We start from the raw sequence: 18,231 nt of genomic DNA, 5'->3' as shown, positions 1-18,231 counted from the left end.
AAAAACCAACAAAAGTTTTAGAAGACCTGACCTATGAGGAAAGGTTAAAAATCCAGGTATGTTTAGTTTTGGGGAAAAAGTAAAACAGTGACAGAAAGGGGGAACCCCTCAAAAATTCAATTAAAAAAATTTGAAATGCTACCCACTTTCAAAATGAAACAAAATATATTGAAGTGTTTTTGTAGAAAAATAAGAGTGAATTGTTTTGAATGAAATGTAAAATGATCATTATCTTTACAAATGGTGAAAAAACAAGATTTTGACCAGCAATTCTTGCCATTTACCATTTCTACATCTCCACCAGTGACAGCAATAGCAAAGACTGTAGTGTAAACACAGGCATTTTTATCAGAGTGTCATCTAATTCTGCTCAGAGATGGGTTAGATAACCTGATGGTAAAAGTGCACAAGGCTTGTCTACACTACAGTCTCACTATTGACATCACTAATGGAGGTGCAATAATGGTGAGTTATGTGTCCTAAATTTGCCAGTGTAGCTGCAGCATATATTACATTTATTAATTATAGCCAAGGTATTGTTGGCACCACAAAGGGCTGAAAATAAATAATCAAGAGCACCTTCGAGCTATTATATATTTGTGGTGACAAGATGAGCTTAGCCAAATAGGACAAACAATACTTTGGAAAGCCAGGCTCTGCAGGACTGGACACATTCTCCTCGTGGATGACAAGAGGTTGCCAGAGAAAATGCTGAAGTGTGAACTTTTAATGGGTAAAATAGAGCAAACACAGGAAAAGATGGACTGCAACATGGGGAGAGATAAAAGGGAAAACAAATGAATATGGTGAACTAAGAAACCATGTGATAGATCAAATTTCCAAGTAAGCTGTATTATGTAAGATAGATGGTATTTCTCTAATCAAGAAAGAAGGAGTTGGAGCCCAAATAACAAACACTACTGCATTCCCCCCTGGTAATTGGACTCCTCTAGCTGTCTCTTCCCTAAAGCAGTGGTTCTCAACCAGGAGTCTGGGGCGCACTGGGGGGCCGCAAGCAGGTTTCAGGGGGTCCTCCAAGCAGAGTCGGCATTAGACTTGCTGGGGCCCAGGGCACAAAGTCGAAGCCTCACCACCTGGGGCTGAAGCCCAGGGCTCCAAGCCCTGCCACCCGGGGCTGAAGCCGAAGCCTGAACAACTTAGCTCCAGAAGGCCCCCTGTGGCATGGAGCCCTGGGCAATAGCCCTGCTTGCTACCCACTAATGATTTTATATGTAGAAAAACAGTTGTTGTGGTACAGACGGGCCATGGAATTTTTACAGCATGTTGCGGCGGGGGGGGGGGGGTGAGGCTCAGAAAGAAAAAGGTGGAGAACCCCTGCCCTAAAGGAAAACCTGCTCAAAAGTTGTAGAATGGAAGATAACCATGTGCAAAACTAGTTATTCCAGGCAGTAGCTGACAGACTGGCCAACCTACAGCTCCCAGAAATATCTATTCAGGAAAGGAAGGAGTGGACTGGTGTCAGGGTACTTTCTTTGGAGGCTACCGGGCAAAGAAGAGTAGGGTAGAGAGGTATTTACAAAAATCTTCAGGGAGACAGGTGGGTCCAACTGAATTATTGAGAGATGCTGAATAATAAGGCAAAAGATTCACACAATAAATATTTTTATAAGTTCTCTTCTTCCTCAGAGCAGCATCGTGGTTCTGGTGTAAGAGATTCATGAGCAAGCCGGAATGATTGGATTCATTGGTGTGTCTTATGACAGACGGCTACATTGAGCGTTGTGAGACAGGACAACATTCCACAACTTTCAACGTCCCTGCAGAGTATAGACTCTTACATATTGGAGATAGAAAAGACACATATAGATGGCTTCGCTGGCATGGTGTCTAGATCTACAGACCCGTAACATTAGTCCAAGTCAATTCAGTGGAATGAGCAGGTTTGATTCATCAAGGTCCTTTCGTTCATTTATGTGGGAAAAACTGGCACTAGATATGGGCAGATTGGATTTAGTTTCTATAAAAGCCAAAAGGAAAATATATGACAACTGCTCAAGACCCTTTCTTGATCAATGCAAGTTTATTAATTGGTTCACTACTTCATCAATGGAAAGTGGACATACACTAGCCTTTGTAACCTGAGCAGATTTACCAAACACTTCAGGCAAACTCACTGGTAAAAATAAACAGTAAAACAAGTTTATTGACTACAAAAGATAGATTTTAAGTGATTATAAGCCACTGTGATGGCTGGGAGCTGTGGGGTTCCCTCGCCACCCAAAGCAGCTGGGAGCTGCAGGGTGACCATATTTCCCAAAGAGAAAATGGGACACCTCCAGCTGCTTGCCCGAGGTGTCCCCCTCCCCCCACGTGAGACTGTCACCCATCACTGGAACCCTGAGGAGCGTCTCCTCAGAGGTCTGTCACCTGTCGCTGGAATTTTGCAGGGGCCCCCCCATCGCTTGTCGCTGCTGCCGGAGGAACCCTGCCAGGGGCCTGCTGGCTGCCAGCTCCAGAGTCCTGCAGCCCCCCGGGGCTGAAGAAGAGAATGTCACCGAGGTCTCTGGAAGTCATGGATTCTGTGACTTCCATGACTTCCATGACCTAAACGTAGCCTTAGTCATGAATTTTGAAGAGGAATTTAAAGGGGGAGTGAAGATGTTTGGTGTACTGGGAAGGGGAGGCTGTTCCAAGAGTAGGAGGCAGCATGAGCAAAGGCACTACGATGCAAGTAGGAGAAGACAAAGAGAAGAACAAGCAAGGAGTGTGGGCAGAGCACAAGGAAGGAGTCTCAAGGCTCAGTGCAGAATGGAATTGGGAAGCAGTCAGCATTGATGCCAACAGTTGTGGGTAAAATGAATTGTGCTCCTACGGGGAGGCAGAATCACCAGCCCATTCATGAGGAGCAGAAATGAACACGGATTACAGCATCATCAAAAACAAATATCTGCAGGGACAAAGGAACAGCTGCTACAAGGTGTGAAAGAGGAGACTGAGGTTACGGCTGCACTAGAGCATTTACAAGAATGGAGCTGCGCTGCTGTAAGCTCTGTAATGTATCAGCTCTAAGGTGACGGGAGAGAATCCTCCTGTCAGCATTGCGACTTCAGCCCCGCCGCTCGCTATGTCAGTGAGACAAGCTCCCCCGAGAGCTGTCAAATCTATCGATTGAGCTGCATGTCAACACCGGCACTTAGGTTGGTGTAACTTATGTTGCTCAGCGGGGTGGCTTTTTCTCATCCCAGAGCTACATACGTTATACCGACGTAAGTGCTAGTGTAGACATACACTGAGAGGAGACCACTGGGTCACGTGTTTGAAATAATCATTAAACACTGCATGTTGCAGAAAGTTATACAAGACTATGTGTATTTTAGATCTTTTGAATACTCGTGTATTTTATGGTATGATGTAAATACTCTAATTTCTCCATATAAGTCTATTTTATGATGTAGATCTAATTTTCTATATTTATTTATTGTACAGTTTGTAACATTTGTAAAGTTTTAGGTAAGTGTAAACTCCCATGACGATTACCAACCCTGAGGCTGTGAGCTCTCAAGGTCTGGGACTGTCCTTGTGTTGTTTGTTTGTCCAGTACCTAGTATAATAGGGCTTTTATACTGGTGTGGGATCTGCACATGCTACTGGAATAGAAATAATACTTCACACCTAGTCTAACACAGGGTTAGTATCAATGGCTGTAAATGCTGTACAAATGAAACATCATAAATGTATTATACAGTATTTAAATTTTTTGAAAATATAAATAGAAGAATCATTTAAGAAGAAACACCAAGTTGGGTACACATCTATCTATCTATCTGCCTGCACTGGACTGACCACCTTGATGTCTGGTGTTTGAAGCACTTTAAATAGTCCAGCTCTGTTGCTCACTTCCCAATTTCTCACAGTGCTCTGCCAGTACATTTCCGTGTTCTCCTGGAGGCTCGGGCATTGTCTCCTGTTCCAATCCATCACTGCACACAGATCCCAGCAAGAAAATATAAAAGGAGGGTGAACCAGCCGTGCCTTCACTCTCACTTCATTCTTCCTGGTATTCCCTAATGTCTCTTTGGATTCTTCTTTGCCATGATTATTGATCGACGATGACGCCCCCAGCGATGTAAACGCCAGGAATTTTTATTGCATCGTGAAATATCGGCAGACTCTGCAAGCAGATTAAACCCTCCAGAAAAGAAATCGAGGAGGTTAAGGATGAGCTTCTAAGAGTAGATGATTCTGCTCTTGTTGTACACGTTCTACCACACCTCCAATTCATCACTAACAAATGTGCTGAGATAACTCAAAGCTACGAACTAACCACCAGTGTGAGAGAAACTGAAGTAATGTACAAAACTGGCACCTTGGAAAGCATATTTAAGACCTAGGACCACAATCAATGTTGCCAAATTCAGCATGGTAATGATTTAATTTACCTGCTTGGAATTTTGTCAGGCATCGTCATTACAGACCAGCGAATCATTAGCCCGATAAAAAGGCATGGTCTGAATTTGAAGGGTTGCAACACTAAAACTGCAATCAGCACAGTATCCCACACCCACCCACATGCAAAAATTAAAGTCCACATTTACCGCAGAGTACTGATTTCCAACTTACTCTCTGTTTGCACATCAAAGAACTGGAAAAATTTAATAGATGATGCCTGGTAGTTAATTATGCAAATTGTATAAGGTAATTATGACAAGTGACAAGATAAAATCATGTATAACAAGGTTGCAGAAACATCACGAAGCAATGCTTAGGAAAGAAAGCTCTGCTGGTTTGGACACACCCTCCTTGTGGAGCACACAGGGCTCTTAGAGAAAATATTCTATAGTAGACTTTCGATGAACAAAAGAACCGGACAGAGAAAGAGAGAGATGTCCTGAAAATTAACTCTGCCCATTGTTGTAAAAAGCCATCGGTGGGAAGGTGCAGCAGGAAAGTAATCATTTTGGTGGGAAAAACGGTAACACATGATGATGCAAGTTTGCTGTCACAGAAGCAGGAGAGAGTCGGAGTTAATGAGATGAGGAGCAAACATAAATGCATTTCCCTCTCTGATCCATGGCAGGGCCCGTATGTCAAGCAACGGAGTCTTTGGCTAACTACAAATGTACAAAGATCTTCCTAAAATACTGAACGTGAAATTGACAATGAACCTCTGTTTGTGTTGCATGTAATTCAGGCAACTGGATGTGCCAGCAAGAAAGTGGAACTCTGCAGTGCTAAAACGATACCTCTGAAAGAGGAAACGGAATGAAACTTCATCAGAAATACTGCTTGCTGTAGACTGTGGCTGGATCATTTTTCACATGTCTTACACAGCCCAACCAAAGCTTGAATCATTATATTGTCTTTTCATCCACAGATCCTCACCCTGACTCCAACTGTACTCCACAATGCAAGTGATGAACATCAGATTTTCCTCCTTACCCCTTTCCTCCTTACTCATGAGTGAGTCTTTGCTGAGTTGTATGTGGGGAAGGACTGAGTCACGTATCTGAAGGAGGGACAGGCTTGTGTTTAAGGCACTGTAGCCTAATTCAGCAGCTCTAGGTTCAATTCCTGGCTCAGCCAAAATTTCACTCTGGGAGCTGGAGCAAGTCATTTCTGTATTCATCCTTCTACCCTGTTGGAAGGATTATTTTAATGCTTCTGGGATTTCCATGTACTATATAATTAATGAATGTGTCAGGGTGCCTACAGCCTTGGATAGGCATCCCTTTAATCATTTAAAATCTAAATCAATCAATCAGTTAGTGGAGATCATAGTACCGTACCTCACATGGATGGGATGAGGATAAATCCATATACACTTGAGATGCACTTGGAATGCTGTGGTGGTGGGAGCTATATAAATGCCTAGAAGAGACAGCTAATCCCACCAATAAATATGAGATGGTTTGAGTAGTGTGAATAGGAGTTTAATCTTACACTATTTTCCAGGGGAGAAGGGCTTGGAGAATTAGGTGCTCACAACAGCAAGCAGTTTTTCCGTAACCCTGTCTTCTCTAACGTGGAATCTCTTTCTCTGTCATTCAGGCAATACTATTTAGGCTCTCCTTGTACAGAGAGTTCCAGATTACTCCTAATTCTCCATGTTAGGGCTTCCAGATCCCCAGCACAATATCTCATCCTGACGAGTATTGCATGTCCAGAGTTGACTGGTTCTGGCTGGATGTAAATAGTTCTAACTCTTTCGCAAAGAAGCCCTTCTCCTCTGGAGTGGCAGCTGATACCCTCTCTGTCTTCTCTTAAAGTATCACAGTCTATATAAATGAGGGTTGATAATAACATCTCCCTTAAAGGGCTAATTGGTTGTTTGTGAGACAAAGGACAATTACTACTAATAGTTGCTTGTAAATTTCCATCTATTAGAGAATGTGTGCGTTTGTGCACTTGAAGAGAAAAGCATCCCAACATTAAGATTTCCTCTTGAGCAAATGTCCTTTTGGGTAGTATGCCAGTTCTCTGAATCCTCTTAGTTTGTCCCTGTATATTATAGCGGTCGTTGTGTCCAAGCTCTCAGAGCTTTGTTACGAGTGTACTGGACCTAGTATCTGTCACTGTGCCAAGGAGCAGACCTGAATATTTATATCATGGTGTCTCAGATCTTTCTACAGTGAGGTTTTCACTTTATCAGAGCATGACTCCATATTTATTCATTTCTTTAATCATTTTGATCATCTATATCTACACCACAGCATCTCACATGAAAAACATGCTTATTAAAGACAAAATAAAAATAAAAATAAAATAACAATATATAAAGAGTTTTCTGTTGCAATAAGCTGCATTATATCTTCCCTGTATATAATTTAGGGCAGTGTTTCTCCTGGCTCCTTCTTGTAAAATTTTCATCATAAGGAAGAGCTGATGATTCATAAAACATCATTGCGAGTGTATTTTTGAAACAAACTGCTGACATGTAACTTAAATTCCTTGTGTACTGGGTTTCTGGAGGGAAACTGCCTTTGGGAAATTATTCTTGGCATAAACAGCAAGATTAGCTAGCCCCAAGGGAAGGAGAAACACCCTACTGGTGACACCCACTGTGGAAGGTATAAATAGAGATCTGTGGGGATAGAAAATCTGCAGTCTGAATTCATATCAAGCTGGGCCTCTTGCTTTGGGCTTTGGGTTGGACTCTCAATCGCTGTCGCTATGAGCTGCAGCACCAAGCAGACTGTTACTCTCTCTTCCAAAGGGAGGAGCAGTGGTGGTGGCTGTGTGGTTGGAAGTGGTGGTGGAGGAAGGACTTCTTCCATCTCTTCGGGAAGATATAGCTCCTATGGGATAGGCAGCGGTAGAGGCTTTTCGGGCAGGAGTTACAGTGGTGGAGCGAGTTGTGGAGCGGGACTGAGTGCTGGTAGCTTTTCTGGAGGTAGCTATGGAGGGGTCTTAGGAGCAGGTCTCCCAGGATACAGTTATGGAGGTTGTTCCAGCACTGGGTTCAGTGGTGGCAGCACCCGCTGTGGATATGCAGGTGGCTTTGGTGGTGCAGTCAGTGGTGGCTTTGGTGGTGCAGTCAGTGGTGGCTTTGGTGGTGGTGGTGGTGTTTGTGGAGATGGCATATTTTTCAACTGTGATGAGAAGCTGACCATGCAGAATCTGAATGACCGCCTGGCTTCTTACCTGAACCAGGTGCGATGCCTGGAGGAAGAAAATGCTGCCTTAGAGTGCAAAATCAGGGAATGGTATGCCCAGCATGGACACTCCGGTGTACCAAAGGACTACAGCTGCTACTATAAGGAAATAGAAGATCTTCAAAATCAGGTGACTTTTTTTTGGCTCCATTCCCCATATTTAAGAGCTTCCCTCTGAGTCTGTGGCCTGGTCTACACTATGAGTTTATGTCAGATTTAGCAGCGTTAAATCCGAATGAACCCTGCACCCGTCCACACAATGAAGCCATTTTTTCAACATAAAGATCCCAGTGCAGTTGTGAGAGGCAATATTTCACTTTTCTAAAATGTTCTTTGCAGACATAAATTAAGGCAACTGCTTTTATGAACTATGAGTGAGGGTGTGAAAACTCATGAATCCATTTACAATTTGATTTTTCTCGACCAGATTTGTACAGAGAGAAAAAGGTTACATATGCAGGGAACAATCTGGGCATGGTCAGTATTCCTCATGAATGAAGTTTGTAACAGGATGTTTTAATATATTTATACCCAAAGGGAGAGGAGAAGAGAAATTCAGTCATTAATCCACTGAGTTATGTTCGTTATTACATTGTATCCTGTCATCAGTTTTCCTGGATTCTAGTTAAAATCTCATTTCTATTTCAACCAACTTTGAGCTCGTATACAGAAGCGAGGGTGGGGAAGGGGAATATTCTCATAAAGAACAATAAGAAGAAAAGAATACTTTGTCACCAATAGTTTTAAATGGGCAATTTAATTTTTGTAAAAAATATTTTCCAAGTGTATTCTGAAGAAGGGTTAGTCAGATAGGAAAAAGAAAGCGGACAGGATCACAGGGAGCAGGAGAGAGATACCTGCCAAATGCTGAGCTGTAATGTAAGTCTTGCGATGAAAAACATAAACTCATAGTTACGAACTCTAGACCAAGTTTGAAAATGTGAGGTTTATTATAGTAGGCACCAGGGAGCACTAATTATCATTACAAAAGTGTTAGCATCTTAACTGTGTGTTTTTACACATTTATGCATTTCACCTCTTTCATTTCACACACTCGGATATTTCTCAAACATTTCTCCTTGGATCTGAAATCTTCTGTGCTTCCTATCTGACTGAATTTGAATACTGGGAGAGTAAAAAGACTGAAATTTGCAATGTGGCACTGAATGTGACATAGTGAAGAGACTTCAGAGCTGAAAATCCCCTGGACCCTATTCTTTTCCAGATTGTGTGCACTACCCTAGACAACAACAAGATCATTCTGAACATTGATAACAACAGGATGACAGCAGATGACTTCAGACTGAAGTGAGTACCTCTCTGTACCAGACAAACCCTGTCATTCTCCTCTTGTTCCCTCACATCCTATTTACAAATTGACAAAAGAAGAAATCCTCCAACCAAGAATTACGTATCCTATTCCCAAATTAAGATATCTCCTAAGGGGGAGTTAGTGGAATTCCCAAATCGAGACAGGTGATATTTTTGTGAGATTTTATTATTGTTAATTATTTATAATATCATGGCACCTACGAGCCACGTCGCCAGAATAGGGGCATTTCCAGGACAGAGAGTTTGAGGCAATAAAGAGTTTGCTTGTGGGATTTAGGGGGCTAAAATATAGGGACAACTGATGTAAGTTGGCATGAGTCCATTGCAGGCAATGGAGCTATGCAGATTTATACCAACTGAGAGTTTGGCCCACGGATTTTTTAATAAAGAAAAGGATTTAGATTATTTCCCAGGGGAAGTGAAGAAAAATTAGTGTGTGACATCTTTGTAGTAGTTCCAGTCGAGAGGAGAGGGGAAAAAAAACAGCTGAAGAAGAAGGTCTTTTATGAACCAAACATCACATCCTGCCTTTGAACACACAGATAGACTAGGCAGCAGACGTAGTGTGTTATACTTCAAGCACAGATATAAAGGTAAAGCTGAAAGAAGGGAAACCCAGACACATTCATAACCAAAGTGCAGGAATCCTTAATGGTGGGCTCAGCCAGGGGCTGACTTCTCTGTCTCTTTTCTCCATGGCTTAGATATGAGACTGAGCTGGCCCTTCGCCAGAGTGTGGAGGCTGATATTAATGGCTTACGCCAAGTTCTGGACGAACTGACCCTGTGCAGGTCTGACCTGGAGGCGCAGCTTGAGTGCCTGAAGGAAGAGCTGTGTTGTCTGAAGAAGAACCATGAGGAGGTAGGAGCTCATTCCCTTAAATGGATTTTTTTTTAATTTTGTACATTACTTACTACAGCAGTGGGGACCTGACCCTGATTAAAACACCAGGGCACGACTGCAACTATGACCAAGAGAATATTAATAATAATCTGCATTATTATGATAGTACTCCTTTCACAAATCCCGTTGCCTATCATATTCACTCTAATTTGAAATATAAAGAGGGCGGATCCTGAGCCGGAGTAATTGTCACAAGCAGCTCAAGAGCTCAGGTCCAGCCATCTAAGGTTTGTGAACAATGTAGGACCTGAGTGTTTGGAATGAATGTCAAGCTTCTGGGAGCTCCTGGGCTCTGCAGAAGGGGAAGGGGAGAGAGCTACCTTAGAGACTAGAGGTGAGTTGGAGAAATCTTCCAGCTGATTTGTCACGGGCCCATTACTTAATTTAACTCAAAACACTTCATAAACAATTAATTAGTATTAACAACATCCCTGTGATGCTAGTATTCTCTCTGTTGCAAAGCCAGGATATTTAAGGAATGGTTAAAAGAAGTGTCCTGCCCAAAATCACTTGGAAACTCAGTAGCAGATCCAGGAAGAGTAGGTCAGGAACTCTAAGAGAGCCAACCTATTGTGACTAATCTAAAATAAAGAATGACTTCTTTGTCAAAAAGAGGCCAAGAGAACCTGTAACACTAGTCCAAACCCATTCAGGAAAATGAGTGACTTTCATTCATCAAAGTTAATTCTGTCACAATATGTATGCAACAAAAATGTCAGTGGAAATGCGCTGACTGGATTTGGTGAGTAGAAGAGCCACACACAAAAATGGCTCTTGTGAAAACACAAACTGTTAAAAAGCATAATGTAGAAACTATCACAGGAAATCACCTCTTATGCAAGATCCAGTGACAAAAAGACCCAGGTGAAGATGAAGCATAAAAATGTCCTTTTTTGCTGCAAAAATAGTCAGGAATTCCTTAATTTGCTGTGATTAACCATCACACAAACCAATAAACATCCACTGTTTCTTTATCTCAGGAGTACTCACTGTAGAGCTTTGCTTGGAAATCAGCTGTGGTTTCCCCATCAGAGCTGGGTGTATACTGGAGAAGATGCATCAGAGACAGTGTGGTGACTGTCAGAAATGGGCCCCAGGACGTAGAGGCTCACTGACAGTGGCATGCTGCTCTCACTTGCCAGAGAACTCAACTCATGTTTTTTTTCTTTTCAAACAAGCTGATCTGGGTTATCTTTGCAGGAAATCAATTGTCTGAGAAACCAGTCCACTGGTGATGTCAGCGTGGAGGTCAATTCCTGTCCTGGCCCAGATCTGAAGAAAATCCTAGAGGAGATGAGATGCCAGTATGAAACAATGATTGCACAAAATCGCAAAGAGGTTGAAGATTGGTATGAATGCAAGGTAAATTCATCACAACTGTAACTCTCTCAAGCAAAAATACAGGAGCTATTTCTGAATCACACATGCACGCCACGGGGAGAATTTATTCCTGTATCATATGTTCTAAACGTCATCAGCATAGATGTATAGTGACCAGGTGCACAGGGGATGGAGGCCCTGTGCATACACAGTGAATGTGTCTCATGGAAGAACGGGGTTTGCTACATGTCATTATTGAGGTGTGTTGGTGGAACAGTGGGCAAGCCTGTCAGTTAGGACAGAAGAGAATTACTGGTTAAGTTGTGAGGGGTCTTAGCATTAGAATAGCAAGGGGAGTTACAAGCAAGAGATGAGATTGATTCCAGTGTGCAGAAAACTTGCTCAGCTCCTGCCCATCTTACATCTTTTGTTACCCACTCCTTTATACATTCACTAGATCCACCTGACAATTAAAAAAATCCCTCTGAAGCTCTTTATTCTGGGTTTCTGGTTTTCAGATTGAGGAGGTGAATCGTGAGGTCATCACAAGCAGTCAGGAGGTTGAGTCCTGCAACAGCCAGGTCTCTGAACTTAGACGTCAGTTGCAGTGCCTGGAAATTGATCTGCAAGCCCATCTCAGCCAGGTATGTGATGTTGTCACCATTGATATCTCACCTGTGACACACTGACGTCTGGATTTCTGGTCTGATGGGGACCAGCCTAGCCTGGCACTCTATGTAGCAGTGAGGAAATCACTGCCACACCCATTGTTAGCAACGATTTGCTTTTATTTTTGCGCTGAAATCCTCAACTTCCTGCATCGAGATGGGTTTAATTTAGTGCATGGCTAAAGTACATGTGGGTCTTTTGCTTCAATTCTTAGAGAGACAACCTGGAAGCCTCTTTGGCTGAAACTGAAAGTCGCTACAACAGCCACCTGTGCCAGTTACAGCAACAGATCACCTGTGTGGAGCAGCAACTGGCTGACCTGCGAGCAGAAATTGAGTCCCAGAACCACGAGTACAAGATCCTCCTGGATGTCAAATGTCGACTGGAGCAGGAGATTCACACTTACCGCTGCCTGCTGGAAGGAGGACAGCGTGACATTGTGTATGTAGACTACAGACACAGCGGGGCATAAAGCAAACACCTATGCTGTGATCTGTGCAATGTGTGAGATCTAAAATCACAGAGAGTGTGGGATTCAGTTTAGATAGGTATCCAAAGCTTGAGCCAAACCTTGTTCCCGCCTTGCGGGTCTGCGGAATGGAGAACTTCTAATGAGACAAGGTGCCTTCCAATACTGTATCTAACGATATAGCATCATCTCGTATTGTTGTGTACTTCCTGGTATGTGCTGGGCAACAACTACCATGAGGAGAGGATTAATTGCAATATTTTGCCATTTCTGCTCCAGACAGAAGCCGGGGGTGCAGAGGCAGCTGTGAAAATGAGAGAGAATTGTAACAAGACATTAACCTAAGTATTTCAAACCTGCATAAAAGACCCAGTCTGAGATTTTGCCAAAAGTCCAGGTCATTCCTTCTTTTATCCCAAGCATCTGCACCTCCCCAACTCCACTTTGTTGTGAAACAAATGGTAGAAATAATTAGGCAAAGATTTTCCTGATTTGGAAACAAGGGAGTCAGCAGACCCTGTTTAAAAAGCCCATTGGCAATGGCAGCCTATGACTAATTCATCCTTTGTGGGCAAAGTCAGTGGGGAGAATGACTCGCCCTGTAGTGATGTGCTTTTGCTTTTCTACGTGGACAAAGCGGAGTGAGGGTGCTGGGGAGGCATTCTGGACAGGTCCTGGCTCTTTGCTGGACTGGCAGCGATTGAGGACAGGCAAAGTCACATGGCTTCACTGAACCTACAATGCCATTGTAAGGTTGGTTTCTCGTTCATTCACCAAACATTCTTTCCTTGTCCCAGTGGCTCGGATGGAGGGATTGGCGTAGGAGGTGGGATAGGAGGAGGAACAGTCACTAAAACGTCCCACTCCTACTCTTCATCTTCCCACTCTCTGCCCCATGTCACGTCTTGCCACCCTGGTGATCTAAAAGGTAAGAACTGACTTACTGTATAAGGGAAAATGTTTCTTTGGTCCTCTTCTTACCAATAGGGCAAGAGAGAAGCTGTCAAACCCACTCTCTGTTAGGTGGTTGTGAGGTGCTGTAGCTCACCTTTCAGGACCCTGTTGTAAGGCAACTGGAGAGTCTGGTAGGACATGGTGACACAACGGTGGTATGGTTTGGGGAGTGTTGTCAAGAAATAGGATCAAATGTATTTGTGACTCTCTCACTTATGAATCATGAATGGTGCAAGTGAGGGAGAAGAGTTTTACGTCCTTTCTAAGCAAAGTAATGGTTCTATTTATCCCTCTCCAGAGCACGGCAGAAAGATCTGTGACTAAGAACAGAAACCAGCATCTTTCAGTGCAAGACTCACCCAGCAAAGACCCACCCATACACAAAGCGAGAGCTCAGCCAGCACATTCACTGTGCACCTCTGCAAAGAGCATGGAGAACAGCTCTTCAGAATTACTCATCGCTGCTAATGCCAACACTAGTGTCCTAATGAGCCCATCTGAGCTTTGGTCCACTGTCCTGCCTATCATGATACTTGCTTCTTCCAATCGGTGATGCTCTGTGTGTCTAATTACAATAATTACTTACTTGAGTTAATCTGTACCGTGGTTGGTAATTTACCTTCTGCTGAAAAAGTGTCTCCAATAAAACTTTGCTTCTGCCTGATGCAATCAAGAAACCTGTGTCTGGGAAATGCTTTCCTCTATTCAACTTTTCAGTGGTCTCTGGTACTGGGTTAACCATGAAGCCATGCGCTCAGATAGGTCTGTTAGACTGTACCATCATCCCCAAAGGGAAGTGGTGGAAGCCTCCTCACAATAAATTAAGGAGAACAATTCTGCTTTGTCCAGTGGGGCTGAGGGAATGCACTAGCTAACTTAGCACGTCTTTTCCAGCCCCAACTTCTATGTCAGACACTGCCTGTTACTGTGTAAACTGCGATTGTTCACAGTCTATATGTACAGCCCGTATGGACCTTTGGTCTGACCCAGTCTGGCCATTCTTATGTTCTTATGTTCTCACAGAATACAAAGTGTACAGTGCTCCCTTTCTATTTATTTTTGATTACAAGTATTTGCACTGTAAAAAACTAAAGAAACAGTGTTTTTCAATTCACCTAATACAAGTACTGTAGTGCAATCTCTTTATCATGAAAGTGAACTCGCAAATGTAAAATTATGCAAAAAGCAACTGCATTTAAAAATAAAACAATGTAAAATTTTAGAGCTTGCAAGTCCACTCAGTCCTACGTCTTGTTCAGTTAATCACTCAGAAAAACAAGTTTGATTACATTTGCAGGAGATAAAGCTGCCTGCTTCTTGTTTACAATGTCACCTGAAAGTGAGAACAGGCATTCACATGGCACTGTTGCACCAGGTGTCCCAAGATAGTTACGTGCTATATGCTCTAAAGATTCATATGTCCCTTGATGCTTCAACCCCATTCCAGAGGACATGCGTCCATGCTAATGACGGGTTCTACTTGATAACGATCCCAGACGGAGTGGACTGACACATGTTCATTTTTATTATCTGAGTCAAATGCCACCAGCAGAAGGTTGATTTTCTTTTTGATGGTTTAGGTTCTGTAGTTTCCACATGGGAGTATTGCTCTTTTAAGACTTCTGAAAGGATGTTCCACACTTTGTCCCTCTGAGATTTTGGAAGGCACTTCAGATTCTTAAACCTTGGCTCGAGTATTGTAGCTATTTTTAGAAATCTCACATTGGTACCTTCTTTGTATTTTGTCAAATCTACTGTGCAAGTGTTCTTAAAATAAACAACATGTGCTGGGTCATCATCCACGACTGCTATAACATGAAATATACGGCAGAATGAAGGTAAAACAGAGCAGGGGACATACAATTCTTCCCAAAGGAGTTCAGTCATAAATGTAATTAATGCATTATTTTTTTAACAAGCGTCATCAGCATGGAAGCATGTCCTCTGGAATGGTGGCCGAAGCATGAAGGGGCATATGAATGTTTAGCATATGTGGCACGTAAATACTATGTAGTGCCAGCTACAAAAGTGCAATGCAAATACCTGTTCTCCCTTTCTGGTGGCAATGTAAATAAGAAGAGGGCAGCATTATCTCCTGTAAATGTAAAAAACTTTTTTGTCTTAGCAATTGGTTGAACAAGAAGTAGGACTGAGTGGACTTGTAGGGTCTAACGATTTATGTTTTTTTGTTTTTGAGTGCAGTTATGTAACAAAAAAATCTACATTTGTAAGTTGCACTTTCACGATAAAGAGATTGCACTACAGTACTTGTATGAGGTGAATTGAAAAATACAATTTATTTTGTTTATCATTTTTGTTTACAGTACAAATATTTGCAATAAAAATAATACACACTTTGATTTCAATTACAAGACAGAATACAATATATATGAAAATGTAGAAAAACCATCCAAAATATTTAATAAATTTCAACTGGTATTCTATTATTTAACAGTGTGATAAAAATGCGATTAATTTTTTTAATCGCAATTAATTTTTTTGAGTTAACCGCGTGAGTTAACTGAGATTAATCAACAGCGTGAATAAAGACACAATATGGTGAACCAATAAGTATGAGACCATGCCACGTGGAAGTGAATTTTACATACACAGATGCCAACAAGTTTCCAGTCTAAATTAGACAGTCAGAGGAAATGATGACAAGAGGCTAAGATGAAGGAGGGAAGGGATGAAGGAGGGTTATAACAAATAGAGAAGGCGTGATTCATGTTATGTGGGGAATGCTGTTTGTGAGCATTGATTTTTTTCTTTTCTCACTGTAAACAATTAGAGCAAGAGATGACCAGGTGACTGAGGCACAGGCTTAGGCTGAAAACCGTAAGTTTTGAAGAGGAATTTAAAGGGGGAGTGAAGATGTTTGGTGCGCTGGGAAGGGGAGGCTGTTCCGAGAGTAGGAGACAGCATGAGCCAAGGCACTACGATGCAAGTAGGAGAAGACAAAGAGAAGAACAAGCAAGGAGTGTGAGCAGAGCACAAGGAAGGAGTCTCAAGGCTCAGTGCAGAATGGAATTGGGAAGCTGTCAGCATTGATGCCAACAGTTGTGGTTAAAATGAATTGTGCTCCTACGGAGAGGCAGAATCACCAGCCCATTCATGAGGAAGCAGAAATGAATACAGATTACAGCATCATCAAAAAGAAATCTTTGCAGGAACAAATGAACAGACGCTACAAGGTGTGAATGAGGAGATGGAGAGGAGACCACTAGCCACATGGAGTGCAAACTGTGTGCAATAAGCATCTATTAAATGCTGGGTGTTGAAAATAATTATACAAGACTATGTGGTGTCTAGATTTTTTTGAATACTCATGTATTTTATGGTATGATGTAGACACTCTACATTCTCCATATAAGTCTGTTTTGTGATGTAGATCTGTTTTTCTGTATTTATTTATTGTACCGTTTGTAACATTTGTAAAGATTTATGTAAGTGTAAATTCCCATGACAATAACCAACCCTGAGGCTGTGAGCTCTCAAGGCCTCAGACTGTCCTTGTGTTATTTGTTTGTCCAGTGCCTAGTAAAATAGGGCTGTTCTACTTGTGTGGGATCTGTACATGCTACTGCAATAGAAATAACAATAAATAATAGTTATATTTCACCCCTCTTCTTGTCTATTGTCTCCACCTAGTCTAACACGGTGTTAGTATCAATGGCTGTGAAAGCTGTATGCTGTGAAGTAGTCACATGAATGACAAATCATAAATGTATTGTACAATATTTAAAAAAAATTAAATACAAATAGAAGAATCATTTCAGAAGAAATACCAAGTTGGGTACACATCTATCTATCTATCTGCCTGCACTGGACTGACCACCTTGATGTCTGGTGTTTGAAGCACTTTAAATAGTCCAGCTCTGTTGCTCACTTCCCACTTTCTCACGGTGCTCTGCCAGTACATTTCCGTGTTCTGCTGCAGGCTCGGGCATTGTCTCCTGTTCCAATCCATCACTGCACACAGATCCTAGCAAGAAAATATAAAAGGAGGGTGAACCAGCCGTGCCTTCACTCTCACTTCATTCTTCCTGGTATTCCCTAATGTCTCTTTGGATTCTTCTTTGCCATGATTATTGATCGACGATGACGCCCCCAGCGATGTAAACGCCAGGAATTTTTATTGCATCGTGAAATATCGGCAGACTCTGCAAGCAGATTAAACCCTCCAGAAAAGAAATCGAGGAGGTTAAGGATGAGCTTCTAAGAGTAGATGATTCTGCTCTTGTTGTACACGTTCTACCACACCTCCAATTCATCACTAACAAATGTGCTGAGATAACTCAAAGCTACGAACTAACCACCAGTGTGAGAGAAACTGAAGTAATGTACAAAACTGGCACCTTGGAAAGCATATTTAAGACCTAGGACCACAATCAATGTTGCCAAATTCAGCATGGTAATGATTTAATTTACCTGCTTGGAATTTTGTCAGGCATCGTCATTACAGACCAGCGAATCATTAGCCCGATAAAAAGGCATGGTCTGAATTTGAAGGGTTGCAACACTAAAACTGCAATCAGCACAGTATCCCACACCCACCCACATGCAAAAATTAAAGTCCACATTTACCGCAGAGTACTGATTTCCAACTTACTCTCTGTTTGCACATCAAAGAACTGGAAAAATTTAATAGATGATGCCTGGTAGTTAATTATGCAAATTGCATAAGGTAATTATGACAAGTGACAAGATAAAATTCTGTATAACAAGGTTGCAGAAACATCACGAAGCAATGCTTAGGAAAGAAAGCTCTGCTGGTTTGGACACACCCTCCTCGTGGAGCACACAGGGCTCTTAGAGAAAATATTCTATAGTGGACTTTCGATGAACAAAAGAACTGGACAGAGAAAGAGAGAGATGTCCTGAAAATTAACTCTGCCCATTGTTGTAAAAAGCCATCGGTGGGAAGGTGCAGTGGGAAATCAACCATTTTGGTGGGAAAAACAGTAACAC

At 42.1% G+C, this 18,231-nt stretch overlaps 1 protein-coding gene and 1 long non-coding RNA gene across 2 annotated transcripts in view; one reads left to right on the top strand and one right to left on the bottom strand.

Annotated features, from left to right (window-relative positions):
- LOC140903888 (uncharacterized) overlaps positions 1 to 18,231 on the bottom strand; it is a 315,051-nt gene that overhangs the window by 20,436 nt on the left and 276,384 nt on the right. The gene's annotated exons all lie outside the window — the stretch shown is intronic.
- On the top strand, positions 7,132 to 13,584 carry LOC140904101 (keratin, type I cytoskeletal 19). Its single transcript, XM_073326414.2, has 8 exons — positions 7,132 to 7,743; positions 8,839 to 8,921; positions 9,650 to 9,806; positions 11,049 to 11,210; positions 11,687 to 11,812; positions 12,052 to 12,278; positions 13,104 to 13,234; positions 13,559 to 13,584. Exons 1-8 carry the CDS (start codon positions 7,132 to 7,134, stop codon positions 13,582 to 13,584), a joined length of 1,524 nt encoding a protein of 507 aa, XP_073182515.1.

This window comes from Lepidochelys kempii, chromosome 27 (assembly GCF_965140285.1).
Source record: "Lepidochelys kempii isolate rLepKem1 chromosome 27, rLepKem1.hap1, whole genome shotgun sequence".
NCBI classification, from domain to species: Eukaryota; Metazoa; Chordata; order Testudines; family Cheloniidae; genus Lepidochelys; species Lepidochelys kempii.
Note: the sequence above shows the minus strand (reverse complement) of the source record. Positions and strands in the feature narration are given on the sequence as shown.